The 27,569-nt window shown below is 37.9% G+C and overlaps 1 protein-coding gene across 7 annotated transcripts; it reads right to left on the bottom strand.

Moving 5' to 3' along the window:
* Window positions 1-821: 821 nt before the first annotated feature.
* CEP78 (centrosomal protein 78) lies at window positions 822-26,314 on the bottom strand. 7 transcript variants are annotated; one of them, XM_042826938.1, is made up of 16 exons: window positions 26,283-26,314; window positions 23,997-24,270; window positions 23,627-23,802; window positions 22,958-23,030; window positions 22,347-22,450; window positions 20,767-20,941; window positions 19,072-19,185; window positions 18,757-18,821; window positions 15,039-15,147; window positions 13,417-13,552; window positions 12,448-12,493; window positions 11,678-11,821; window positions 8,443-8,520; window positions 6,146-6,312; window positions 4,475-4,628; window positions 822-3,619 (listed from the first exon to the last, which is right to left on the bottom strand). In XM_042826938.1, the coding sequence occupies exons 2-16, from the start codon at window positions 24,247-24,249 to the stop codon at window positions 3,107-3,109; spliced, it is 2,307 nt and encodes a 768-aa protein (XP_042682872.1). In that variant the 5' UTR covers window positions 24,250-24,270; window positions 26,283-26,314; the 3' UTR covers window positions 822-3,106. The 7 variants fall into 7 exon arrangements, with proteins under 7 accessions (XP_042682872.1, XP_042682871.1, XP_042682875.1 ...); XM_042826937.1 differs by lacking the exon at window positions 26,283-26,314 and adding an exon at window positions 26,119-26,208; XM_042826941.1 differs by lacking the exon at window positions 26,283-26,314 and adding an exon at window positions 26,119-26,208 and having other exon boundaries at window positions 22,347-22,447.
* Window positions 26,315-27,569: the final 1,255 nt, after the last annotated feature.

Raw genomic sequence — 27,569 nt, 5'->3', positions numbered from 1 at the left:
ATGTGAATTTGTATAATTAAAAACTTCAAATCAGTGAGCGCTGTTTTTACTCTGAGGGATACTAGAAAAAGCAAATCAAAATTTAGAGAAATTTAAATCCCGAAGTTTCCAGTGAACTTTCATTGGGTTCATCATGATTTAATATCATGCTAGAGAGAAAAACTTTCACCAGCTACTGTTGGAAAAGAATTGACTCACTCCAGGAGACTGAGTACACACACGTTCTCTGTCTAGTCCAACTATGAGTAAACTGACGTCATTATTCAAAGGCAAATAATGCTGACTACATAGCAACCTGGCATCCATTTCAGGAGGCAGGCAGGATGTCTGGCCCAGCAAACTAGCCAGACTGGCAAATTTTGATGAGACTGAAAATAAAATGCAGGTAGTTTAGAGGGTATTGTTTTGTTTTCCTCAGAGATTTGACTTCAAATAATACAATTACAGAATGTGTGTAATAATTCCTGGGAAACTAAGAAGACGACTAAAATGCTAGAGCTTTATCGTTAACAGTAATGCATTCTCTAGCAAATAGCTGGGCTACTTATTGATTCTAGATTTTTATGTCAAACAAGAACATAGACAAGTTATGTAAAACATTAACAAATAGCAAGTGGTTGAAACAACCTAGAGCAAAACTCAGTGGTAAGGTGCTTAGGTAATCCTTTGAGATGTATACCAACAAAATACTGTAATACTTATATTACTTTCTATTAAAATACTTTATTCACATTTTTGTATACCAAAAGTTGTGTTTGTTTTTTTTTTTTTTCTTAATACTTTTTAAAAATAATCTTGAAATTTGAAAGTATTCATGATAGCCTTAAAAAAAATGCTTTTCCCCCTTGCAACCATTTTCTCTACTGATTTCAGATGCAACATTCAACTGTAAAAGTATGCACACCAGATTCTGACAGTAGGGCAGGTACAAAACAGTTCCTCCGACAAGATGAAGACAAGAAAGACCATCTAAATTATGTACCACCTGATCAGTTTTGCTTTACATGATTATTTTTGACATAAATAGACACCATTAGTATTTGCTTCTGAAGTATTAACAGTCATCACTTGTGCCACCTGTTAACAGAGACACAATGCATAAACTGTTTTAAGGTTTTGATAGTACTCTTAGAGGCACATAACAAGCAATTCCTAATCTCACACAGATGGACACTTCTGAAATTTTGTTATACATTATTTCATAGTGATTAGCTTTATCGTTTTTGTTTTAAAATGATCACACATAGCATTTTACTGCTGAAGAATCTGATTTCATCAACAAATGAGACAGTCATTCCAAAATCACAAGCAGTGAATCATGACTGAAGTCACAGATCTCAAACGTTTAAGAGAATATCTAAAACCACATAGATTAATATATTACTCTGCTATTCTGAAGACTGTGTAAATAGTGCACTTTCATTGTGCAATTACTTGTGCACTGTTGCAACAGCCAAGGTGATCTGCTATTTGCTCAGAACAAAATTTGAGGATTCATGTGTATGTTCATAATTCTCACGGAAACAGAGACAGGAATTTCTACAGATCTTTTGTGTTACAGAATTCTCACAACACATAACAGAAAGGAAAAAAAGATTACATGGTAATTTCTGCACCCCTCAGATCAGCCCAAATTATGTTGCCTAATTCATACATGTAAAAATCAGTCTTCCACTGCTCTACTTCCTTGTTCCTCCTAGCTCTCTGGAAGAAATCCCAAAGTCAAGAAAAAAATAAAAATCTTCATCACTAATTGGTGAAAGTTTTTGATTACAGAAAACATCAGCTATAAGATATGAAATTAAGATAAAACTTCAACATTTAATCTACTTTTAAAAGAGGCAGTTTTTCAGAATCAAGACCAATGCAAGCACATGCATGTGAAAAAGCCACAGGAAAATTCACAGAATCACAGAATGGCCAGAGCTGGAAGGGACCTCAAGGATCATGAATCTTTTAAGCAAAGAAAATTGACTGGCTTATTCAAAGTGAAAACTAATTCCTATTGCTCAACAACCAAGTGACCTGGGCTGTAGTCTAATCTAGAAAAATGTAGGTTCTTCCATTCTTCCAAGTGCAAATTTTGCCTTGCTGACAAACTTAAAAATTGTTCAGAGACCTTGTTTAAATGTTCAACAACTTCATTTCTATGACCTGTCCCAAGAAGTTAACTTTACAGAACTCTGTATGAAGAAAACAATAATATATCTCCCCCCAAAAAACCCAAAACATTGTTAAAATTAGCAAAGAAAATTACAATTACAGTACAAATCATACTAGACTCTTAGATTGCCTTTTCCAAGCGTACAGATATAAAAAAAAATACTGCACTATTTTTCAGTGCCATACTGAAGTGCATCTACTGTGCAAAATGATACTTCCTGCATTGCTGCATGCAAGTCAAAGTCTGTTACTACATGCCGTAGTTGGAAGTTGCAAGGCAGCTGTCTGTGAAGAGACAGGACATAGTACCAGGAGGAAAAATCCCAGGAGTTTCAAAACAATGACAACTCTTCTATCTTCTCACATTTCTCTAGCTTCTGAGAGCAACCTGAGTTGGACTGCACACCCTTCTGAGGTACGTTCCACAATATATTATGTTTTGAATTGCAATCACAGCCATAATGACAGTATTTAAACATTTTAGAGATGTTTGTGTTCACTTTCATATCCATTATGCTTCCATTATGCTTGTGAGTATCATGCCCTCATAGTTAGGCATGAACTGGTGTTTCCCCCAAAAACCATTGTGTCCACTCCCACTGCAACAGACTAGAAGTAAATTAAAAAAAAACTAAATTTAAACTGTTTTATTAGCAGAAAACATTTACACTCTATAAAAAGATCAATGACAAACAAAAGCATACTCCAGGAAATTCTTTTCAAGTGGTAAAAAGTGAAGGGTACCAGTACATAATGCATTTCAAAAAAACAAAAATCTGTTGAAAAGTGCTGTAAACATGAAACAAAACTATTACTATATACTACTACTACTATGGAATGCTAAGTCTTCAAGTCTACATTGCTTTACAGAAAATTTCTCAACTTGCACAGAACTTCAAAACTTATTTTTAACCCTGCATATGTAATGAACAGTCCAAACATTTCAAGTGTTGGCAATACTTTGTATACTTTCTTGTATTTCAGACACAGATTCTACAATGTCAGTTCCAGAATGGTCTACCACTTGCAGTCTACTTTGTTCTCCTCTTTCTTCATCATTAGCAATTACAGTTTCAGTCACTTTAGGAATATATTTCTTTGAGAAACAATTTTTGCTTTTTTCACCAGAAGAACTGGATGTGCCACTACCGTTATGTTTAATATTTACACTCGAATCAGTAAATGCATTCAGACTAGTAACCACCTGCCTTGTTGAATGATGTCCTTTTGCTTGTTCATTCTGTTTGACTCTCCTCTCAGATAATGCTGGAGTGCCATTTCGAGTTTTATCCTCTTTAGTTTGCTCAGTTGCTTGAGCTTCCTTTTCTTTCCATAAGGCTGGCTGCAGCTGTTGCACAGCAGTCTGATATTCATGCATTTCTTTAAGAGCAGAGAAGTTCACAATCATCTGAGATTCAGATGTGCCAGGAGAAAGATGGATGTTCCCATCTCTGTTCTGAAATAAGAGATTCTGGTAAAGATTCTGATAGAGAAAATCCAGCACTGCAACTGTTATATGCTAGAATCTACATAGCAAAATAAAGTATTCACATAACATAGAAAACGTTGAAAGACAAGAGCAGTCTCTTATAATATATAAGAGTTATTACCTTATAATAACCTTTATTACTTACAAAGCAAGCAAGTGTCAGAAGATTGCTAAAGTGGTCATGACAGAGTAGGTATATTTCACTGTTTCCCTATTAGCTTGAACTTTATGCTACAGAAATGAGTCAGTCACACTACTGGAGCCAAAGCACATTCTCTACAAACATTCTGAAATACTTGAAATTCACTATGCTATGAGTTTACAGCAGCTTGATACCAGTAACCTATCCCACAATACTTAGCTGCCAAAAGGATCTAAACCATGAAGTCCTAGGAGAAAGTATGAGATAGCGTAAACATTAATTGGAGGTTTTTGTACTCATCTTTTGCCACATATAACTTAAATACTTTCAATTCAGGCTTCTAAATGTAGTGGAATTAGAAAAATCATGGTTAGGTCTGTGAACAAGTTAACATCACAGAGAAACCACTGTTGCAAGTGGAACAACAGCTATGTGAAAGAACTATGATAGAATTACTCAATTACTCCCATTACTTTTAACATATTCCAACTGCAAATGTGGAAAATGCTGATTACTTAAAAAGCTGAAGCACTGATTTGCTATCATCTGTAAAATACAGCTACAGAAAAAAATTGTGATAATTGGATCACTGGGTAATCGTCCAGAGTGGAAAAACTGCTGGAAAATTCATTAAAATTGCATCAAGTACACCACAGCTAGAACTCCCTCTATAGACTGACCTGGCTGTTTTGAGCATGTTCTTGTCTTCCTTCTTCAAAGGACTTCTCCTTTAGCATATTAGCAGGTTTACTGAGAGTAGAATTCATTTGTGGATGTCCCAAAAGACCAAAATCTGACTGGTCTATCCCAGCTAATACAGCAAGTTGTCCAAGTCTGTAAAACAAAGTTAAATAAGACTAAATTATTATCCATGTAAAAGATCTACAAATTTCAAACCAGAAGAAACAGTATCTATTTGAACTTTTGAAGATATTTTTCCATTTTTAAGAGGCCCAAAACAGACTACAGAAGATCAAAACAGGTGGTGAAAGCTATTTTCTCATCTTCGCACTAATTAGCTTGTACTAAACTGTCAGTTTTGACTCAGTGTTACCAGGGGAAGTAATGAAGTTCTTCCAGTTAGCATTGATCCCAGAGCAGGATACTAGCAAACATTCTCCCTATCAGGCAGAACAAAGACTAAAACTGTATCATTCAAGCAGAAACTTTGTGCACATCTCCCAAATTAGCATCACCTTTAACAGCCAAATGCAATTATATGCTTCACAAATACAGTCATGTTGTTGTATCTGCCAGCTTAGTAGTCAGCCAAACCTGTCAATATGAGGTTTGCTTGCCTAAGTCTTAGTAAGTGAGAAGTTGCTGCCACCATTTGATAACACAGCACATCAGAGAAGCTTACTGAGGAAGCCAGTCTTTTTGATTGGCATTTTGTAAGTTTCAGGGCAGCTATGTGAAAGAACCTACGATGAGCATTATTCAATTACTCCCAGTAATTTTAACAAATTCTGACTGAAGGTGTGGCACATTTGAAAAACATATTTTTGATGTAAAAAAGAGAACACATTTCCCTTTCTCCAAAGTTTGACATTCATCCTAGAAGTAATGGTAACTCCACTGATTGGTTAAAAAATAGAAAATTACTTCACAGTGAAGTCTACATTGAGCTTCATTACTGTAATTTGGAGAATGGAAGGGGTAGCAGGAGGCAGGGAAGGCAAATAAAACTGTAGCCTTCTCTGAACATCTGAGTAGGCTACAGCATATTTTCATGTCTTTCCCTCATTCTACAAGGCAAATATGCCATGGCTTGCTAAATAAGCCTTACAAGAACAGGTTTAAGGACTTAAGTTTGATGAATGAGAAAGGTAAACCAAACTCTAAGACACTACAAAATATGTCAGAATATTAATATAAACTTTAATCAGTGTTCTCTTGAATATTTCAAGTTCTAATAAGCAATCTAAAACTTAAGTACAGAGGATATTTTCATCCATCTTCCTTTCTATCAATCAGCAGAAAGGGGCCCAAAACTTTCTGAAGCCAGATCAACTGCACTCTAAGCCTTTTGAACCACAGGAATGCTAAAAGCAACAGACAATCCAACAAAGATTGAGCAAAGATTTTTTAATAGCAGCTTTCTTGCTCTTGGAAACACGTTTCTTCAAAATCTTTGTGAGGGACAGATCCTTGAATTCAGTGGGACAGTGCTTGTGTCACTGAACAAAGGGAATGAACAGTAAGAATGTGCAGCAATTCGTTTTTTCCCTTAGCTCTTTACTACTACAATTCTAGAGAGCTGAAGGAAGAAGGCCACATAATTAATTCAAAGCATAACTATAATAAAATCTCAACAGAGACAGTTAAACTCAAGTAAAGCGAGAACTTACCCAGCATCTTTAAGGAGGTCTAAAAAAGCATGAAACTTTTGGAAAGAGTTCTCAATGCTGCCTAGAACACCTTCATCTTCCAAAATCATGTTGGTTACCGACTGCGCATGAAGAGCTTCAGATAGAGAAGTATTTAGATTCCTCAGCCTTGCATTTTCAACTTCCAGCTAAAGAAAAAAAGTAAAGCCATTCCTATCATTCTCCGTTCAAAAAATAAGCAAACATCTTTGCAAGCTTATAGAGATCACAAAAAGAAATAGGCAAAATAACTAATGGCAAGCTTCCTGTACCAGAACTATTCAGAGCACTGCCACATGGAACAGGTTTGTTTGTCTACAGATGCAATTCTATGCTACCATATGTGAACTTGCGTCAAGAACTCAAAACTGATGATTCAGCATTATCTGCAGTATGCACTGAACAGTGCAGAGCAAGTGCAAGCAAAAAGCCATTATTTTTAAATCACGTAGTTCCAGACACATAATACATTCACAAATAACTTATTTTTACTTATAAAAACCATAATGAAGGCCATCATTCTCCTATATTCATCTCTCTGTATCGAAGGGAATGCATATTATCTATCTTACCACCTCTGTGCACGTCAGAAATGGAACTAAGATAACCTACATTTTCTTCATATTCAACATGAATCACATCAGTGATTATCTAGAGCTGAATGACAACTGTAGGATACACAGGGGTTTTTGTATGAGAGAAGCATTGTCATTCACTTATTTTAGCTATATAATCACGGCTACCACAGGCTTTCTTTCATCTTTTACAACAGAGAACAGAAAACAGAGATCTAAGTAGTATACTCTAGCTGTTAAACTAGTAAGTGAAAAACTTAAGATATTGCTGCTACTTAGATTATCCCTTCCCTTAAGGCAAGGTACAACCCCAGGCAGTCTAGCATGAGAAAGACAGACATCCTGCAGGGGATATTTAACCTAGAAAATATATAAATACAACTATCAGAGCCCACTGCACATGACAGAATAGGAATATCCACAATGAAGAACAACAACGAACCTTATAAAGCACAGATTCTTTTGGGGGAAATTTGCTCACTGTACTGGGCACCATTTATTGTTAAAGTTCAAAAAGGTACCACCACTATCAGAATCACAGAATGGCCTGGTTGAAAATGATCTCAGAGATCTAGTTTCAACCCCCCCTGCTATATGCAGGGTCACCAACCACTAAACCTGGCTGCCCAGAGCCACATCCAGCCTGGCCTTGAATGCCTCCAGGGATGGGGCATCCACAGCCTCCTTGAGCAACCTGTTCCAGCGTGTCACCACACTCTGGGTGAAAAACTTCCTCCTAATATCTAACCCCAAACTCCCCTGTCTCAGTTTAAAACCATTCCTCCTTGTCCTATCACTATCAACCCAAGTAAATGGTCATTCACCCTCTTGTTTGTATGTTCCTTTCAACTATTGAAAGACCACAGTGTGGTCTCCACGAGCCTTCTCCAAGCTAAACAAGCCCAATTCCCTCAACCTTTCTTCATAGGAAAGGTGCTCCAGCTCTCTGATCATCTTAGTGGCCCTCCTCTGGACTTGGTCCAAAAGCTTTGCATCTTTCTTATACTGGGGGCCCCAGGCCTAGACACAGTACTCCAGATGAGGCCTCACAGTAGAGGGATACAATCACTTCCCTCTCCCTGCTGGCCACCCTTTTTTTATTCATCCCACTGCAGATCACATCTAAGAATAAAATCTGTTTATTTTACATTACTTTAACTCTGTGGCAAAGAATTCTGCTTAGTGATTACCCTTAAATCAAAAGGGTCTTATCTAGGTCAGCAATAGTAACTCATAACTATGGCCAACAAGCTGACTACCCGTAAATGCATCTGAGATTTTCATCATCAACAGGAATGGTTAAATAAATAAAAGGAACAGCATAAGTAAAATATATATTTACAAACAAACAGCTTCTCAGTGCAAATCGAAGAACTGTAACTGTTAAAACTTTCAAGCAGAACAAATCCTTTTCTCAAGGAAAAGCAATTCCAAAATGCTCCTGTTTGTAACTGACAGACCTAAAGAATGAAGTACATTGGAAGTTCAGCACAGCCAGGAGTTCAAGGTTCTGGAATAGGATCAACAGAACAAACACATTACTAAATGTAGGTTTCATCATTGTCCTTAGGCTAGTGAATGATCCATATAACTTTGAACTGAAGTTCTGGAAGCTATGAGTTAGGAAGTTACTGAAAATTACTCCAAATACGTAAGTGAGTAGTTTGATTGGTGTAAAGATGGTAAATAGTTAAGAATTACTACCTCCATTATCCGTTCCTCAGCAGTGACTCTTGCTCTTTGTTCTTCCTTTAGTTTTTCCATGCATTCTTCCAGCTCCAGCTATCACAAAACAGAAGATTTATTTCCAAATGTATTACACATGAACACAACATGTAAAAGCAACAACTTTAAGATCCGCAAGTTCCCTCAACTACATTCTCATCATTAAGTAGCTCTGACAGCTCAATTTCCCTCTAGTGGAAGGAACAAGTATTTATCAAATCTTACCTTCTATTTAAGCAGAAATTAAAAGTTTGGTATGCCAAGCATTTTTTGTGAATGATGGAAACAAAACTCTATTTCAACTGAATAGAATGCTTAAATCCTTTTCTTGAGCAGAAGGATGCTAAGTTCTCAAGGTGTTGCATAATGAAGTCAAATCCTAGTCATTCAGTCACATCAAAGATGTTTGATCTTTTCTGGCATGCTAGCTGTATAAGGAGTTTCCACCTTTTACTGTTTATTCCCATTTTGCAATCTCATCATTATGCTACCCATACGATTGTCCCACTTCAGTAGCAGAACATGACAAATCCTGCTACAACTGAACATTTTGATTGCTTCTCAGCTAGATCAACTCCTCAAGCTAACTCTTGATCAGTGTGATAACTGCTGATTAACAACCTAAGTCCAGTCACGACAGCTGAAGTGTCCATCACTTCCTGTCTCACATTATTAGCCACAGACTTCTGCCATTCGTCTTGATCTATTTCTGAAATTCAGCCAGTCACACTGGCAAGTACGAATCATCAACATGGCTGAGCACTAACCTGGAAAAACATCACTTTCTGCCAAAACAGCATGTTGAATCATCTTGCCATGTGATAAACAGAAAAAGATACAAGATAGGAAAGGAAAATTAAGAAATGGAAGAATATGAAAAGATGCAGGGAAAGCAGACCTCACAATTAATTGCTGGCAAATAGTTAGTTTCATTCTGCCATGGTGTGAAACACTGCTTTTACGTCAGCATAACAAAAAGATATGGGAACTGCCCAATATTGCTTAAACAGTGCTATCAGATACATACCTACGGAACTCGGAAGTGTTTTGTTTATCAAATATAGAAAACAACACTACAATTATGTTCTTAATATAACTAAAAAACAATTCAAAACAAAATCAGGAAAATCTAGATGGTTGCATTTGGAGCCAATTTTGATATATTTCAAATATATCCCTAAAATTCATAGTTTTCTCAGGAAACAAATTAATCACAAGTTTTCCCTTCCTAATGGATGCACTACACGTAATCAAAAGATTACTTATGTCAATGCTTGGTCACCCTCACAGTAAGAAGTTTCTCCTGATGTTTTTGACGAAATCTCCTGTTTTCCAGTTTGTGTCCACTGCTTCTTGTACTGGCACTTGGCACTGAAGGGACTAGCTCTGTGTTCTCTGCATCCTCACTTCATAAATTTATACGTATTAATGATTCCCCCTGAGCCTTCTCTACCTTAGGCTGAACACCCTAATAAACAGCCTTTCCTAATAAGAGAGATGCTCCAGTCCCTTTGTTACTTTCATGGCTGTTCCTTGGACCCTTCACCAGGATGTCCATGGTTCTGTTGCATTGGGAAGCCCAGAACTGAACACAGCACTCTGGATATGGCCTCACCATGGCTGAGGAGGAGAAGGGCCATGTCTCTGAACCTGCTGAGAACTCTTCCTAATGGAGCCCAGAATACTACTGACCTTCTTTGCTGCCCTTCAGCATTGGCTATTGTTCAATATGACGTGCACCAGGAAATTAAGGTGCTTTTATGTGAAGTTCCCTTCTATAAGGGTAGCTCCCTTTATCTACTGGTGCCTGGAGTTGTTCCTCTCCAGGAACAACAGGACTTCAAAATTCTCCTTGTTGAACTTCTTCACACTCTAATTATTGTGTCCTGAAATTAATATTCCACTCTATCCAAATACCAGGAACAAAAACATCAAGTAGTTCCTGAAAACAGTGAGGTTCTTGCTGCATACAAGTTTCTGGCACAATATTCATACGACATGGATTTCCACGATTCCAACAATACTCTAGCTGAGAGTGTTGAAATCACTGTGCAGTACAACATCAGTGTGCTGCACATGAACAGTATTAATATGAAACCACTTACAAAGAAGAAAGCTCCTACACAACTTTAACTCAGGCCCATGGAAAACATTCCTGAATAAAATTTCCAGAGAAAAATGACAAGCCTGAAGTATACACTAGCTGAAAAAAGTCACATTATTATTTACCCTGTATCTGTAGTCATTTTGCTTTTCCTATTAACTCTAAGCTATCCTAACTTTGCCACTGAATGCAGATCTGCAACAGCATGAAGTTTTGACTTCACTGTGGCTATCTAAAGACAGCTCTGTCATCCTCATATTTACAGACCTGAGCAGTTTGTCCACTAAATGTTGTGCACAATGACAGCCATCATGAAAACCAACTGCAGGTCTTATTTTAAGCAGTATGTACTTGGAGGCATTCTCCACTTCTCCATTCAAATTTCAAATCTTAACAACACGTGAGATTATATCTCTGAGTGAGCATGTTATTTTTATAACATAACTAGAATAGGACAGTAGAGTTATGGGCTCACTTAAACATGCCCTTTGTTTTAATTTCATTAGAATGTGCCCTGTGAAGATATTTGTACTCTCACTACTACTCTTAATTTTTTATTTATTTATTTACAACTACCAAAGTAGCAGCAGGAATAAAGAACAAATATGCAAAAGCACACAGCTGACTTGTTAAGTTTTCCATCAGCCAGGACCCTTAAATCCTTCTTGGCAGGGCTACTCTCAAGTTCTCCCAGTTTGTATACAGATCTGGGATTATCTCGACTAAGTGCAGAACCTTGCACCCTGCTTTGTTGACCCTCTTTAGGATCACAAGGGCCCACTGTTCAAGTTTACCAAGGTCCGTCTGGATGGCATCCTTTCCTTCTGCTGTATCAACCACTCCATGCAGCCTGGTGACATCAGCAAACTTGCTGAAGGTACGCTCAATTCAATCATCTATGTCACTGGTAAAGATGTTGAACTGTATTGGTCTCAAGATGGATCCGTGAGGGACATTGCCTGTTACAGGTCTCCATTTGCACAGAGAGCCATTGACCACAATGCAATCATCTAACCAACTCCTTACCCACCTAATATTCCACCTTTCAAACATAGCTGAATTGATATCATTGGTATTCATGAAATTTAGGGCACAAAACATGCTTCTTACCTGGAATTGTTGATACTCTGTTACATTAACCTTATCTTGGGATTTTGTCAAAACAGGATGATGGATTACATCTTCTAAATCTTCAGTCTCTTCAGTTTCAGATGTTGAAGCACTTTCTACAGTCACTTTCACAGGAATACCCATCTGATCGCGCCATAAAACAAAACCACGTCCAGCAACAGTATCAATCCGTGCAATAAAATAAAAAATTGAATAGCATCAAAAGCTTTATTTAAATGTAAAACTTTCCATAAGTCCATTAAAATGCACATTCAACCTGTCCAACTATGCAGTTTCTTCCTGATGTACAGGGAAGAAGAGAAGGTGGGACAGGACAACAATGGAATATGAAGACGGAGAAGGGAAGAGATTTCTTCCCTTCCTCCACCTACCTCCCCCACAATTTGGTAGTTTCAGATAGATTCAAACTCAAGTATGTAAAACTAAATAGTCCAAAAGCAGAAGGAAGAGAGGAAAGGAGAAAGCAGCATCTCCAAGAGAAAAAAAATGTGAATTCTTCTTATAGCCTCAGGATGGACCAGCTTGCCAATTAGAGTAAGATAAAAAGCTAGTGATAAAGAAGTGGGAACAAACTAAGTACCAAATTTTCAACCGAATGCTGAAGAAAACTTACTCTGCACTTCTATGAGACAAAGAAACTAAGTTATAATGTTTCGGTTTCAACTGTTAGATACTAAGATTCTAATGAGCACACATCTTTTTATAGGCACTCATCTAAGAGATAAACTGCCATAAGAGTAAGAAAGTACCTGAATCTTCACTGGTAACTCTTCAGAATTATCCACTGGCTCTCCCCTAAAAAGTCAGAAAATAAACATCTTGAAAACAGGAATTTATCATGTCATCATTGCTACTTCTATTTCCCAGGGTTCTAGGAGATATGAAATTCTAGGGAAAAGTCTAACACTTAAAACAGTGTTAGACACTTTTAGCATTCCTTTAACATTCATTACATCCACAGTCTGTTCTGCTACTATTCCTATTTAATCATGATTGAGGGCAGCATTACTGGATGCTAACAACACCTTCAATAGGTAACTTGCTCAGTTTATTATAAAATCAGAAGAATTTAGTGTCCAGAACCTCTAGAAAAAAAAGTTTAATAAAAATAGTAATGATAAAGCATTAGGTAAATTTTTTTGTATGCTCATTTGAATGACCTCAACTTTGAGCATGCAATATCTAAGGATCTGTGGTTATAGTTTTTTGTGTGCACATTTTTTTCCCCCCATGCTGTTGGAAGAGAAGCATAACAACAGTATAACAACTTCCAAGTGTTGTAAAATTAATATTTTCTTCAACTTCATACTGTTAAGATAGTTATTAGGCAGTAATAATACTGACAGTAGGGAAACAAAGTAGGAAGAAAAGACGGGCAGACTACCTAGACAGTTTGAACTGGACCCCAGATCAATTATACATTTCCAAGCTTGCAGTAAATTACATTTTCAGCTACACAACGTTGATAAATCATGAGTAACAAAAGAACAAGTCAGCAAGATTTTTGTACACTTGTTGATTCCTATGGTGTATATTTTCAAAATTTACTTCAGCAGGATTTGTAACACCCTTAAAGAATTCTCCTATCTTCAGATTTTTATTATTTTTTTTTTTAAATGTTCAACTTTCAAACATGTATTTAAGAGAAAAAAAATGCTGTTCTCTCCTACATGCAGGTTTTTATGCTTTAGTATTCTCCCCTTGTAGTAAGGTCTCACCTGCACCTCTTTGCACGTTCTGCAGTGCGCCAGGGAAGGAAGCCTTTTGTGCCTGGTGGTTGTGGCTTTGGTGAATAACTGTCTTTCAATGATATATTCTTTTTCCCAGGACTCACAGATTTTTTAGAGGTTAATCCTGTATTGAATAGCAAGAATATGAGAAAATTCATGTTACCTAGGGATTTACATATAAAATCAGAGTTTATTATTTATAAGCAAAATCTCTGAAGCAGTAACAGGGGCTGTGGGAAATCTATCTTTCAGTCTTATTTTAATGAAGTGTTCAAGAACTAACTTTTGTTTTGTTTCTCAAAAGGAGGGCTGGCCAGCTAATGTGTTTCCAGTCTAGTATGCTTAACTGTTGTATCAGAAAAGAGTGCAAAGTTCCACACACACAGAGTTTTATTCATATGAGTAATCTGAGTTATTCAACTAACTTCTCTGAACTTGCAGCTTAGACAGCCCAAGTAGAAAGTAATGAAATTTATGTTCTTTAAATAGCCCTCTAGTGGTTCCAGTGAGAAAAGTATTTTTTAACTTTTCCAAGATGGTTTAAAGCTGGGATTCGTGTTTGTCACTTCCACAGACCACCAGCAATATCACCACTTAACAGGAATAATAATGAAAATTCATATTCACTGCTTCAACCTTTTGTCATTGTTCGAGTCTTATACTGTAATGCAAAGAAATTTAGAAGGTAGAATGATCACCAAAGCATCATGTATTCTATAACAAAGTCTTATACCATAATGCAAAGAAATTTAGAAAGTAACCAATTCAAAACTGTTAAACGGGAGCAGACTGAAGTTACTCATTCTTTGAGAACGTGCAGTAAAGCAACCAATTTTTTTTTAATGATGCAGAAATACAGAACTCTAGTAACTGTATTCCAAATTTCAGTTTGTTCTCAGCAAGTAAGCAAGGCAAGAGAGGTTGGCTGAGTTTGTTTATTTTTCAACATTCTTCTCCCTTCCTGGATCCTGTATTTGAGTAAGGTATTTTCTTCTCCCATTACTCTGCTCAACCAGAGTTTATTTCTACAGATTTTAAATGGAATTATGCTTACCTCTCTACTTCCAGATAACTGGAGCAAAGATGAAAGTGCCAAATGTATTATAGTAAAGTTTTCAGTAACATATTCAGAAATGGTGTATTTCTACTGTGAATATTTATAAATATTCACAACACCTATGTTATTTTAAATACACTGCTTATAATGAGCTTATACGAAGTTAAAAAAAAAGAACATTCTTTGTACAACAGTAGAAGAAAAATCATTCTTGTTTGTTTTGGCAGAGGACAGTCTGCTCCAGAAAGACTACAAAAATCAGAAAAAAATAGACAACTCACTACAGCAAGTGTCCTAGAAGCAAACACTTGTGGGGAGAATGCACTCAGAATTATGTGATTCACCATATTCAAGTCAGTGTATTCTCCTGTTCTGCCAGCCATATATGTAGCAACATTAAAAGCAAGAGTAAATTTGCTATACAAATTTCTAACAGTAAGACACTATTAAGTATAAACTATTCTTTAAAAAAAAGATTTTGCAGAACACTGACATTTAAACACAGACTGTAATGAATTTATGAAATGCTTAAAGAAAATGAAGACAAAATTACCAATACGAATAGTAGCTTTTCCTTTTCGACCACTTCCTAGAACAATAGTTCTTTTCTTTGGTCTAGCTTTCAAAGCATCCTTGGAAGACAGGGAAGACAGCCACTTATACTAGATTTATAAAGAAAGAAAAGTTATTTTAGAACCTGGTATTTAAAAAGGTGCTCATTTAAGACTAAGTGATTTTTTTGTTAGATATATGTAGGCCTCTGCTCATTACATACAACTTAATAAAAAACTATAAAGCAAATAAAAAATCCCACAACGCCCCAACTCAGCGACAGATTCAGTGCAAGTCTGAATGCTGTATTATCAGCAAAACACTTTTCCTTTTATAGAGAAAATAAAAGCATCAACTCCATAAAAGGAAACTCTGGCTCTTGCTTTTCATTCTCTAAAGCAAGCTGTCTTACTAAGAATGACTAGCTCAGGCCAGGGTTCTCCAAAGTAATAAAAACTTAACTTACATGATTTTTTATTTTATTTTTTTTTTTTTTAAACCGAAGTCAGTAATTAAAAAAATAAAAAGTTTAATTTTCATTGCCTCTAGAATATCCAAATTATAATTAAGGCAACAATAACCAAAAGCAGTTGTTTACTTCTTCACAGCAACAGCTTTATGCTTTAAAGGTTTCTCATCTGCCAATTAGTTTTATTATTAGTTATTATTTATTGTTATTCCACGTAGATAATCAAGCTACTATGTCACAAAGCTTTCAGTATGCATAATTGATACAAAATTCACTAATGAAGCAGCCATCACAGGTAACAAATACTAATGCAAATATTATTTCAGACAGCCCTAAGCCTACATCAGAGTACTATGAACAGTAAGCTGATGTCATCCCTACCTACTGCACAGGAAAGATGCACTTACTGTGTTTTAACCAAGCAATTCCAGCACAGTTTTATCACTGGTAGGACCCTTTCCTGTCCCACTGCCTTCCCCCCCACTACCCCTCTTTTTTTTTTTTTTTTTTTTTTAAAAAAAGAAAAACCTTCAGACTTAAATAAGCCTTATATAAGCTATATTTTGAGCTAGCTCTTGACAGAAGTAAGCTGCTCATTTCCAACTACAAAATAAAATCAACTCTAAACTTTTGAGAGTAAAAATAACTTTGCTTTACTTCATGTTAAACAGCAGCTATTAGTATATTAAACTTGACATTCATCTGTAACTGAGAAGATAGCTACATGCTTCTAGATACCTGCTTCTGTTGTACAACACCCAAGAATAGAGACAGCAAACATATTAAGACTGTTGAAATATGACTAAGTTCTTAAGCTCAGGCTATGGGAATAATTTGTTTTATAGGAACTTTCAGTGAATTTTTAAACTTTTTCTGTCTCTCCCAGAAACTACACAAACTTTCAGTATCTGTTACATACAATATCTGTAATTGCAGTCCACAATATTAGAGCCATACAGTGCTGCTAGGATAATACAACTTCATTTGTTTTAAGGGTCCCTTTATATTTGTGGGAAAATTTCTTATGTTTAGAGGCTTTAGTTAGCAACCCACCTTGTAAAACTGAAAAAACAACACAAACAGCAAGAATGTATATGCTACTGAAAGGCAAAGAAGCAATTCATCCTTTTCTTCATAAGAAGTGAAGGACTGTTGTGACTGATAGCCAATGAAAAAGTCATAACAGTACAACAAAGACTGTGACAGCCAGTACATCATCTTCTGTAATTAGGCTTATTATTACAATGCCATTCAAAAGTCCACAACTCCACTTTAGGAAGCAACACACCAGCACCTCATCCTTTTTTCCTATCTGGACAAGCAGGTTAGGCAAAAACCAGATTTCACATAGTAGGCACCCTGCTTATATAGCATAGAGCAGAGCTCTGTATGTATCTGAGGGGTGGCTGATTCCACATTTTCTGAATTTTACTCATGGAATTTGTAGCAGTTAGCCTGGCAAGTTAAAAAGCTGTAAGCAGAGATAGATGAATCTGGAGAACGTCCTAAGGACAATCATTCAAGGAAATCTTTAGTTGGCTCCACACGACAGGTGAGTTAGGAAACTTATTAGAAGAACAAACCATTGACTAGTTTCAGACAAAGTTACACAGTGATAGGACAAGGGAGAATGGCTTTCAAGTAAAAGGGGAGATCTAGGTTAGATGTTACAAGCAAATTTTTTACTCGGTGGTAAGATGCTGGCACAGGGTGCCTAGAAAAGCTGTGGGTGCCCCATCCCTAGAGGCAGATGGAGCCCTGGTTGGCCTGTCCAGTTGGATGCCAACCTTACCCACAGGAGGAGGATGGAACTGGGTGATCACTGAGCTCCTTCCAAACCAAGTCATGATGTGATATTCCTGACAACCTCTAAAGTTCATTCTTTCAGTTTTTATTGTTAAAAAATAAAAAAAATAAAAAAAAATAAAAAAAAAAATGCACCAAATCCTATGCAAAACATAACACATCAATACTGTTGTTAGTATGTACTACATCAAGATACAGGATGATCTCTGGAGGTCCCTTCCAATCCCTATGATTCTGTGATAATATTAAGGCTCATGTAATTGAGCTTAAAAAAAAAAAAAAAAAAATTAAATATAAAAACTGAGCTTAGGATAGTAAATGTTTCAGTTTCAAAAGAGTATCAACCACAACGTCAAATGTTTGTATTCATCTGGCTAAACAAGATTATCCAACTTTGAATGTCTCCACTGTCACCATGATAAACAGTAAATGCTACTTACAACAGACCACCCCCAGAGTTTATGAGATAATAGTTATAGTCTGGTGTGTTGTAATTTGTGGAAGAAGCTGCTATTTAGCAAGCTGCTGATGTGTTATTTTTCATTTATATTGTTAACTGGACATGTAAGACTGTTAGCACTGACAGTAAGACACAGTATACTGAACTATTTTGATGAATATAAAACAAATGTCTTGAGTAGAGCAATCTCAGTAAATGGGACATTCCCCAGACAATTGCTTCTTTTCATAGTTCAACTTTCCAATCACCTTGAGCTACATTCTCACTAGGCAGATACCAATTTTCATGTCATATCTGCAACATTTTTTAAGTGTTGACTGCATTTGCCAAGGAGAAAGAGGAGTCTTTCACAGTTATTCCAGAAAGGTAAATAAGACATTGAAATGGAAAACCATATTAATCCAAGAGATGCCAAAATGAAATTCACAGTTAGTTAAATTCTCCCTGTAGAACCCACAGCTCTAACTTTCAAGCTTTTTCAAAGCCAGAATGCAGTAAGCTCCAAAACAGGACCTGTGATTGCTGCACTTCTCAGAAAACAAGAGTAAACCTATTTGCTTACTAGCTCTTCGGGCAACTAAATCAGATTTTTATGTTATGAACAAAGGATTTAGTATTTAAATGGTCTGGACATTTTATGGAAGTTACTCTAAGCACTGTACACAGTATTACATACTAAGATGGCAAAAGGTGCTGTACATCTCTAGAATTTTTTACTTTTTTTTAAGATGATTAATACTGGAAAGAATAGTCTCCAGTAACTTAAAAATTGATGATGTAAATTATCAACACTATTAAGTATCAAAATAAATTAAGGTTTAAATTAAGCGGGTTTTTTAATGCTTAAGTGTCACTTCCCTATTTGTAACTAGAATAGCTGCCTTAGATTAAGTCTGAACAAAACCTTGCCAAAAAAAAAAAAAACAAAACAAAACAATGCAAAGCCAGGTGCAAGAAAAACAAAACAAAATGCCTATCACATACCTCTGAATTAGCACTATTTCCATTCACGAGAACTCTTTCAATGATGTTTTTCATCAAAACGTGATCTAGAATGAATTAAGAAGTCTTAAGAATTCAATTTGAGAGAATTTCCTATGAGACAGGTATTTATAAAAATAGATCACTGTATAACTAATGGCTGCCCCCTCTTGTCAGCCACTTTTAAATGCTTGAACAAAGTATTGTTGCATGCTTTTTTCTTTGAAAACATTGTATTTTCACCCACTCAAGTTACTAGGAAAAAAAAAAAAAAAAAAACCTACGCGGAAGAGGACAGAGGCAGCTACAGATACATACCAATCAATGGATTTTTTCTTATATCAAGAATCACTAATGTTGTATTAGTTTGAAGAGCATCTAATAGTGACCTTGCTCCTTCATTGGATATTCCACACTGCTGTAAATCAAGTGCTAAAATATTTAGGGAGGTTAAAAAAAATAAGTTAGTCAGTGGTATAACTTCTAGTGAATATCTAATACAATTTAATCCATACCTTTCAAAGACCCTGTTTCACAGAACATAAATGGAGAACATTGAAATTTCTACCTTTCACTTCTGAAATTAATAATCAGTATTACAGACCAACATTGAGAAATGACTGCTAAGCAACTGCAAATGAAGGAATACAAAATCACAGTTAAGTCACTGTGATTGAAAATTCCCAGTAGATATATTTCCGGATACCAGTTAATTCAGCAGCCCAAAGTAACATAATATACACAATCTGAATGGGATGCAAGATTTGAATCTTTTTTTGACAATTTCTAAGGAAGGAGCCTACACAACCTCAGTGGACAACCTGTACCAGTGCTCTGTCACCTTCATAGCAAAACATCTCTCTTAACATTTCTAATGGAATCTCCTGTGCTTCAGTTTGTGCCCATCGCCTCTTTTCCTGTCAATAGACATACTGAATAGAATCCAGCTCCATTTTTTTCTCTGCCTCCTCTCACACAGCTGTACATTTGAGGAAATCTGCCCTTAAGACTTCTCTCTCCATGCTGAACAGCAATAGCTCCCTCAGCCTTAGCTTTCAGGACATATTGCCCTGTCTCTTGACCATCTTAGAAGCCCTTTGAAAGACTCTCTCTAGCAGATTCATCTCTCTCCTGCACAAGAGTGCACTACTCCAGGTGTGGTGGCCTTACTAGTGCTGAGCAGTGAGGATTTTTCCTCAAACTGCTACCAACACTTCTAATGTATGACAGCTTCCTTGTCACAGAGGCAAGCAGCTGGCTCACAGTCAACTGTTTACAAAAGGACACCCCCATGTACTTCACTGCTAAGCTGCTTTCCAGCCAGTCAGCCCGCAGCATGTACAGGTACATGGGATTATTCCTTCCCAGGTGCAGCACTCTGAACTCATCTTCACTGCACTGAATCTCTCCAGCTTGCTGAGGACCCTCTGGGTGGCAGCACTTTTCCACCTTCCCAAAAAATCAAAATAAGGCTCACTGGCCAACAACTCCCCAGAATTCTTTCTGCCCTTCCTGAAAAAAGTAGTATCATTTGCTTTCCTCCTGTATTCAGGCTCCTCTTCCAATCACCTAGATCAGTCAAAGACGGAGACAGAACTCAATGACATCAGGGATCTCCTACAGCATTTGTGATGTATCCCATCAGGACCCATAGTCAACCATATGTCCAGTTTACTTAAGTAATCCCTAATTCTTAAGTAATCCGTAATTCTTATACCAATATGCATGTTATCTGTACATCTGGCTCTGAGGCTTAGGTATTGAAATAGATTCCATGTACAGAATGCTTTGAATTGTACTATCACTATTAGTCATTTTATACATACATAGTATAGAACAAAGTACTTCTCCAGTATCCTACAGGACACTTTCTCTAAGAAGACATTGCTTTCCAAAGAGATTATTCTTTCCTAGATAAATACAGAATTGTTCTACTGCTTACATTTGCTGTAATGGGTAGCAAATTTTATTTCCCATCTGCCTCTACTATATCACAATACAGTATCACAATACCTTTAAGCCACAGGTCTTCTCCCAGACAATCTGCAAAGGCACTTGCTCCTCGATCTCCAACAAGCATGTTGCAGTTGAAAGTAACACGCCTCAAGCCTGTCATATAGTCAAGGTCTGGTCTCCTGTAACGTAAACTTTCAGCCCAAGCTTCACCATGTCTTTTCATTGCCTGGTGCTTTGAAACAAAACGTTACCGAATGCAAGAAGACAAAGCCATTATAAATAACTAACAGATAAATACTAGTACTTAGTAGTTTGAGTGTAGAAGCATTTATAATACAAGTCATGCATCAAAATTACAGTTAAGTCATGTTTGTTCACATCATCCAGTTCCCAGTGAAGTTATTAAATATGAACAGAGAATTCTAAACGCCTTACCACCTTCTTTGCCCACTCACAATGCATCTTGAATAAGACATACACAGTAGGAAGTTTTGTGCTTTCATGCAAGCCAATGTTAACATTAATTAGAACATTGTGCTAGTCACAAGCTTATTAATTAGTAGTTTTTCAACAGCAAACAATTACATTATTTCTACTAAATGCTTAAGAATACTTAAAACATTTTGAAACACTTGCGACAATGATGAAAGCACTCCTCAGAACAGCTATCATTTACAGCCCTAATCCCCATTTGAAAAAAAATAAAGACAGTCTAAACTGTTATTTCTTTAAGCAAAGCCTATTAAGGAAGACCATGTTTAATTTCCCACACCACAAATACGCTTCTTCTGAATGCAGTTTCACAAACTTCAGAAGGACTGTTCACACATTTAACATCACATATGCTTTGATGGGTTAGAGCTTGAAAGAAAAAAACAAGCGCTCAATAACACAGGTTAATTCTACACTCAGAGTTAAGGAAATACATAGTAACCAAAACAAAAAACACGCCTGCACATTCACTGCCACTTAGAATGACAACTCACTCGTTATTCAATCCTGCTATTTATTAATATATTGGGAAAAACTTGGAAGAGGATGTAAAAGAACTTACTTCCAAAACATACTGCTTCCTTTGAGCTCAGTCCTATTATAACACAGTGATCAGTATAGGCTACACAGCATAGCCTATACTTTTCTTATTGTTAATCAGAACATTTTCCTTTATTATTGCTTGTGTGATATACTAAGATGTTTAAATCTACTTCAACAAAAGTAACAAATAATTCAGTCTCCCTAGACAATCACTTGTAGGCTTATGAAATTCATTACAATAAAAATTAGCTCAGCATAAAAAAAAAAAATAACATGGCAAAAGCCCTCTCACAACGAAACACAGTTTTCAAGATAGATATATAGATATATCTATCTATATATCTATATCTATATCTATATATCTATATATCTATATATCTATCTTGAGAGGGCAATTTGTGACATAGCTGCCATAATCTCTCTTCCCTGAGATTTAAAGTCATGAACCGTTCCTTGAGCTCAGTACAATACATGGACTAGCACTGCTTTTATGATCAAATTAAAAAATGGGACAAGGATTTGTTACAAGCTGAATTTAGTTGTTATTCTTAGTTATTTAAGTTACTGCGAAAATTTAGTTCCCAGAAATGAGATGAAATTACCTTTAATACATTTCCCATGTGTTCTGCTCCTCGCCAGGTAAGGCTACATCCTGTGAAGTTAACATATCTGATAGTAGCTGAATTCTTCACACTCTGACAGACTGCTGGAAAAAAAACCAAAAAAAAACCAAAAACAAAACAAAACAAAAAAAACCCTTGCATACTAAGTACACACACCACAATAAGGCTATCAAAACAAACATCTTTTCACTGCCATATTAAGAAGCTGAATCAATTTTAGTGGGCAAATGCCATGTCAAAGATGCCTTTAAGTTGTTGTAAGATTATATATTTCAGTGCAGGTGCTTAGCAAAGATTATCTGAACATGCAAAAAAAGGTGTTATTTCTGTTTACTTATCTCAACATGATGACATCATCTCAAACTTACATATTACACTTACAGTTTTATTTCTAGCAGTTGTAATTATTAAGTAGTTTAGCTATTTGCCAGTATCAAGAAAGGACATTCAAGTCTAAATAGTGTAAACTCATGAATAAAGTGTATTTTAATCACTACAAATAAGTTTAGTAAGACAAATGCTTCAAAAACTGACCTGTTTGAAAACTATAAGAAAGAAGTATATTGACACATTTTTGATTCTCAACTTACTTTCTAATCCTCCATCTCCAATTGGACAGTGGGCTAAAGAAATGCTCTCTAGAGATGAAGTTGTGGCCAAGCCCTTCAGAATAAAAACAGTGTTTTTTACTGACTCAAAACTCAAAAATACAAATAAATAGAAGTCCAAGACTACAAGAAATCCTAGGGAGCTGGGAGGAAGGTCATTGTAAAGCTCACTTTCAGATGGTTCATTTTGTAACACAGGAGGAACCTAGCCTACTTGCAACAAGCAGCACTTCCTTTCCTAAAAGCCATTCAAACGCAAACTAGAGGACATATTCTAGTTAACACACCTTAGAGACCTGCTTTAATCTTCTTGGTTTATCACTTTTCTTCTGCCATTCACATTAAATGTAGTTACAGCCACAAGTGTAAGTCATATACAGCCACACACAACACAGGAAAGTTGTTAATAACTTTCATATAAGCCTTCCTTAATCAGGGCATAGGAAATCTGTGTGATTTTGACAGGTTTTGACAGAACAAACAACGTTACACTAAGTATCTCAAAAGAATCATGCATACACTGTATAACACAGACATGTACAAAAATGTGCCTGTTTTAACATGATCTATTTGTCACAAATAAAGTTTAGTTGCAGCTCCTGTTAGGCTCCAAGCATTTTTTCATTTATTTGCATACTAATATAGTCTCACCTTTGTTAGAAGTATTAGATCTCTCTCCCTCAGAAGCAAACCTTGCAGTTCCAAATTTTTTAGTACATCTGAGATGCTGAGACAGCCTTTGACAGCTTTGCATAGTTGGCCAGTCAAATCTTTTGATCTAATTGCTGGAATTCTCCTTCTAAAGTAGGTTTTATATCTTTCAACACCTAGTAAACAAAAATTTACACAGTGATAACCCCCAGCCTTTACTGACTTGAAACTAAGCATAATTACAAAACATTTTGTTGCTGCTTTTAAATAAAAATAATTCCTTGGATGGTTCAATCCTTTTCAAGCACTTGATCACACAGAAGTTTTACACAATTTTAACATACATATCAGCAGAGACACTCCTACAAACCTGATTCTCCAAGACCTTGTTGATGAAAACTTCTTATTCCAACAGAAGTCAGACTCTTATCATGCCTAATAGCATCTAAAAGTGGTGTCCAGTCAGCAGCTTTGATGCTATCTACAGTTAGATCAAGGGTACCCTGAGTCAGGTTAACTTTCACAGCTTTCAGTGGGACAGAGCCTTGAACTGCACAAAGATGTTCATAGTGTGAGTAGAAATCCAGCATGCATTGTCTTCTTACTTGGACAGAATCAATCATTTTTCTACTTGATAAATGTTCCTGTAAAATAAGGAAAAAATATATCAACTTCTTTCAACAAGAAATTCATTTAGCATCAACCTCCACTCAGCATGCATACTGAATTAGTTGAATAAAACCACAAAAATCTAACATACAAGCACAAACTACTGATAAGTTCACATTTTCATTTTAAAGCTTAATTTAGTTGCATCAGGATCTGCAGATTCCTGAAAGCCTTGAAAATCTCCTGACCCAAAAATCAAAAGATACAAATGGCTATTCCTAGCAGAACTACTTGTTATTTTCTCTATCAGAACCATAGAATAGCCTGGGTTGATAAGGACCACAATGATCACCGAGTTTCAACCCCCCTGCTACGTGCAGGGTCACCAACCACCAGACCAGGCTGCCCAGAGCCACAACCAGCCTGGCCTTGAATGCCTCCAGGGATGGGGCATCCACAGCCTCCTTGGACAACCTGTTCCAGTGCGTCACCACCTCTGTGTGAAAAACTTCCTCCTAATATCTAACCTAAACCTGTCTCAGTTTAAAACCATTCCCCTTGTCCTATCACTATCCACCCTCATAAACTGTCTTCCTGCAATCATAACTCCAAATTCCCATTTGGGAAATATGTAAAGGCACCCCATGCCTTTTTTTTTTTTTTTTTTTTTTTTTTTTTTTTTTTGCCTGAGGGTTGCAAATTGACTCAAGATAGAATTAAGTATCCCACACAGAATACCAAATTTTTGTTTGTACTGTTAAAGGCTACAAAGCTTCAAGAACCTTCAGAAAAGGAGAATTAATGGATGTGTGCAAGCCTGCGATGACTGCTACTTCTGAGAATATAACTTGGGATTAAAAAAAGTTATTACTTTAATGACTGAAATTGTATAGCGCTGTTCTTAGTTCCTCTACTCCGATTTATTCACTAGTTATTATTATTTATTCCCTTTTACTTCAGCTCTCCAAGTTGCTAGCATTAGATAATTTGCACATCGTGGTCACTGGAACTGAAATGAGTGAACTGCAGTCCAATACTTCACATTCAGAAAGTGACCATCAGTTGTAAAATCATCCAGAGATCAGGGGATGAATCAGTGTACAGCACCACAGCTTTCATCTCTGGTACTTCATCACTATTCTTTCTCATGGTTCATTTTGCTCCACCACTTGCCCATCACACCCATGGAGCTCCTGGCCCTAGCATTCAATGTAGAAAGGCCATCCAGGTTCCCAACTGAGCAACCACTATGTAAACCAGCACTCTTCTGCAGAGGGATATCAACAGATCTAACAAAACTCCAGAATGTCTTGACTGGCTTTGAGAAAGTAAGGAAAACTAATTTGCTCTTTTGGTACAGAAGCAAGTTATCAAATATGTATATATAGCAATATGTATATTTGCTATCGGCTAGCATTAAAATAGAGCACATAACAAACCTGAGATACTCAGCTGCACAAAGCTTTCAGTAAACAGAAAGTTCGTACGGATTCAAAAAAAAGACGGGGGGGTCTCACACGAGACGCACTCACAGAAGCACGGGCTGTGCCCAGCACCCTGAGCTGCAACACGAGCTCATGTTCACCCCGCCGATACACTTCCTTAAGCACCTCCCGGTCTCCGGCAGGGCACAGCGGACTGACGCGGCCTGCACCGTGAAGCACAAGCCGCGCGCTTCCAACGCCCAGCACAACAGAGCCCCGCTCACAGCGCGCAGACCGGTGCGTTGCTGCTCTCACCTCGCACCCGGCCCCCGCCACCAGGGGCGCTGCCTCGCTGCCTCGCTGCCTCGCTGCCTCGCTGCCTCGCTGCCTCCCTCCCTCCCTCCCTCCCGCCCTCCCGCCCTCTGCGCCCCACTTCCCTGACAACGCGCATCGCCCAACCTGCACAAAGCGGGGCAGAGCCCCCGCCCGACGGGTTATCGCAGCCGGGCCGCCGCCTCCTTCCACATGTCTCCTCGCAGCTGCGCCCAGCACAGGCACGGCCGCCTCCTTCCCCCGCCTGCCCAGCCCCAAGTCCCACCCGTACGAGCGGGTACGGGTCTAACCTCGCAGCTCCTCCCCAGCCTGCCAGCTCCGCCGCCGCCCGGCCCGCACGACCGCCCCTACACGCGCGGCCGTTCCCTTGGCAGCCAACCGCCCAACAGCCCGCCGCCACGTAGCGCAGCGAGCCAGCCCCAATAGGTCGCCGCGGGCACTCCTCTGCCATGGCCCCTCCATGCGTTCAAAATGGCCGCGCCCACCGCCCTTCCCGCCCCGCCCCTTCCCCGCCCCGCCCCGAGTGGAGCCGTGCTCCCCGTCGTCCGCCCCCCCGGCAGTGGGGGGTTGCGCGGCTTGGGGACGCGTGCGGAGGTGTGGGTGTGCGGGCGGAACGCGGCACCTCGGCCTTAGTTGTGCACCTTGTGAGAGGCCTGCTTGTGCTCGGGGCAAACTGCCGCCTGGAGAACGATTCGTGGAGGTTTTGCTGTTAGTATGTCACACCTTTCCTTTTTTAAAAGAGCTTTTAAGGAAAGGCCGGGAAAACAGCAATCCTGTTGCCTACCGTCCCTATATCTGCGCTACCAGAGAGGCGTGTTGTGGGCACTGTGAACTGAGTACATCACAGCATTTTGGCTGGCAGCAGTAGCTTCCGACAGCTGGTCTGAGCGCTTGGAGAGCAAATAAACCCTTCTTCCCTAGTCACGTTTCTCATTACCTTGCTGGCTTAATTCAGAAAGACCTGATTGCAGTCCCTACTGGAAAGCCCTTGTTAGCACACAGTGGAGGGCCCTAGATGTACCTGCCTTCTAACTCCACCAATTCCACGTACTCAGTGTCCCAACCCTGGAATGGCAGGTCATTCACTGAAAGGCGCACCAACCACTTAAGAAAATGCCTGCTATAAATCGGTGTCACAGCAGTTTGCTTATTTGGCCAGTTAGTGTTTCTAGTCTGCTTGCAGACAGCAGGATTAAACTTCAAAGATAGGAAATCTAAAGAAATTAAGCAGATCAAGGCCCTTAGAACATTGTCTGAATGCTTTCTGTTCACAGAGGTGTAATACAATGTACAGCTGATGTTATCAGCATCAGAAGTAACCAAAGCAGCCCAAGTGATGCAATGAAGTGTGCTGGAACGAGAATTATTTCAGTAAGTCTCAGGTCACTGTCTGTACAAATTGTTTCATCATGACATTTTGTGAATTGAGCATAAAAGGCAAACTGTGCAGGGCCATAAGCATCCAAATGGTAACAGAAGATTCTGACTGTAACACAAAGTTCCCAGCGCTTCTAATGCCTCTTATGGTCACAGACAAAACTCAAGCAAACTCAAATCTATGGCACATCTAGATAAAA

Source organism: Centrocercus urophasianus, unplaced genomic scaffold, assembly GCF_019232065.1.
Source record: "Centrocercus urophasianus isolate 14NV4802_14NV808 unplaced genomic scaffold, USGS_Curo_1.0 seq_27, whole genome shotgun sequence".
NCBI lineage: Eukaryota > Metazoa > Chordata > Aves > Galliformes > Phasianidae > Centrocercus > Centrocercus urophasianus.
The sequence above is the reverse complement of the archived record's forward strand: the minus strand, read 5'-3'. Positions and strand labels throughout refer to the sequence as shown.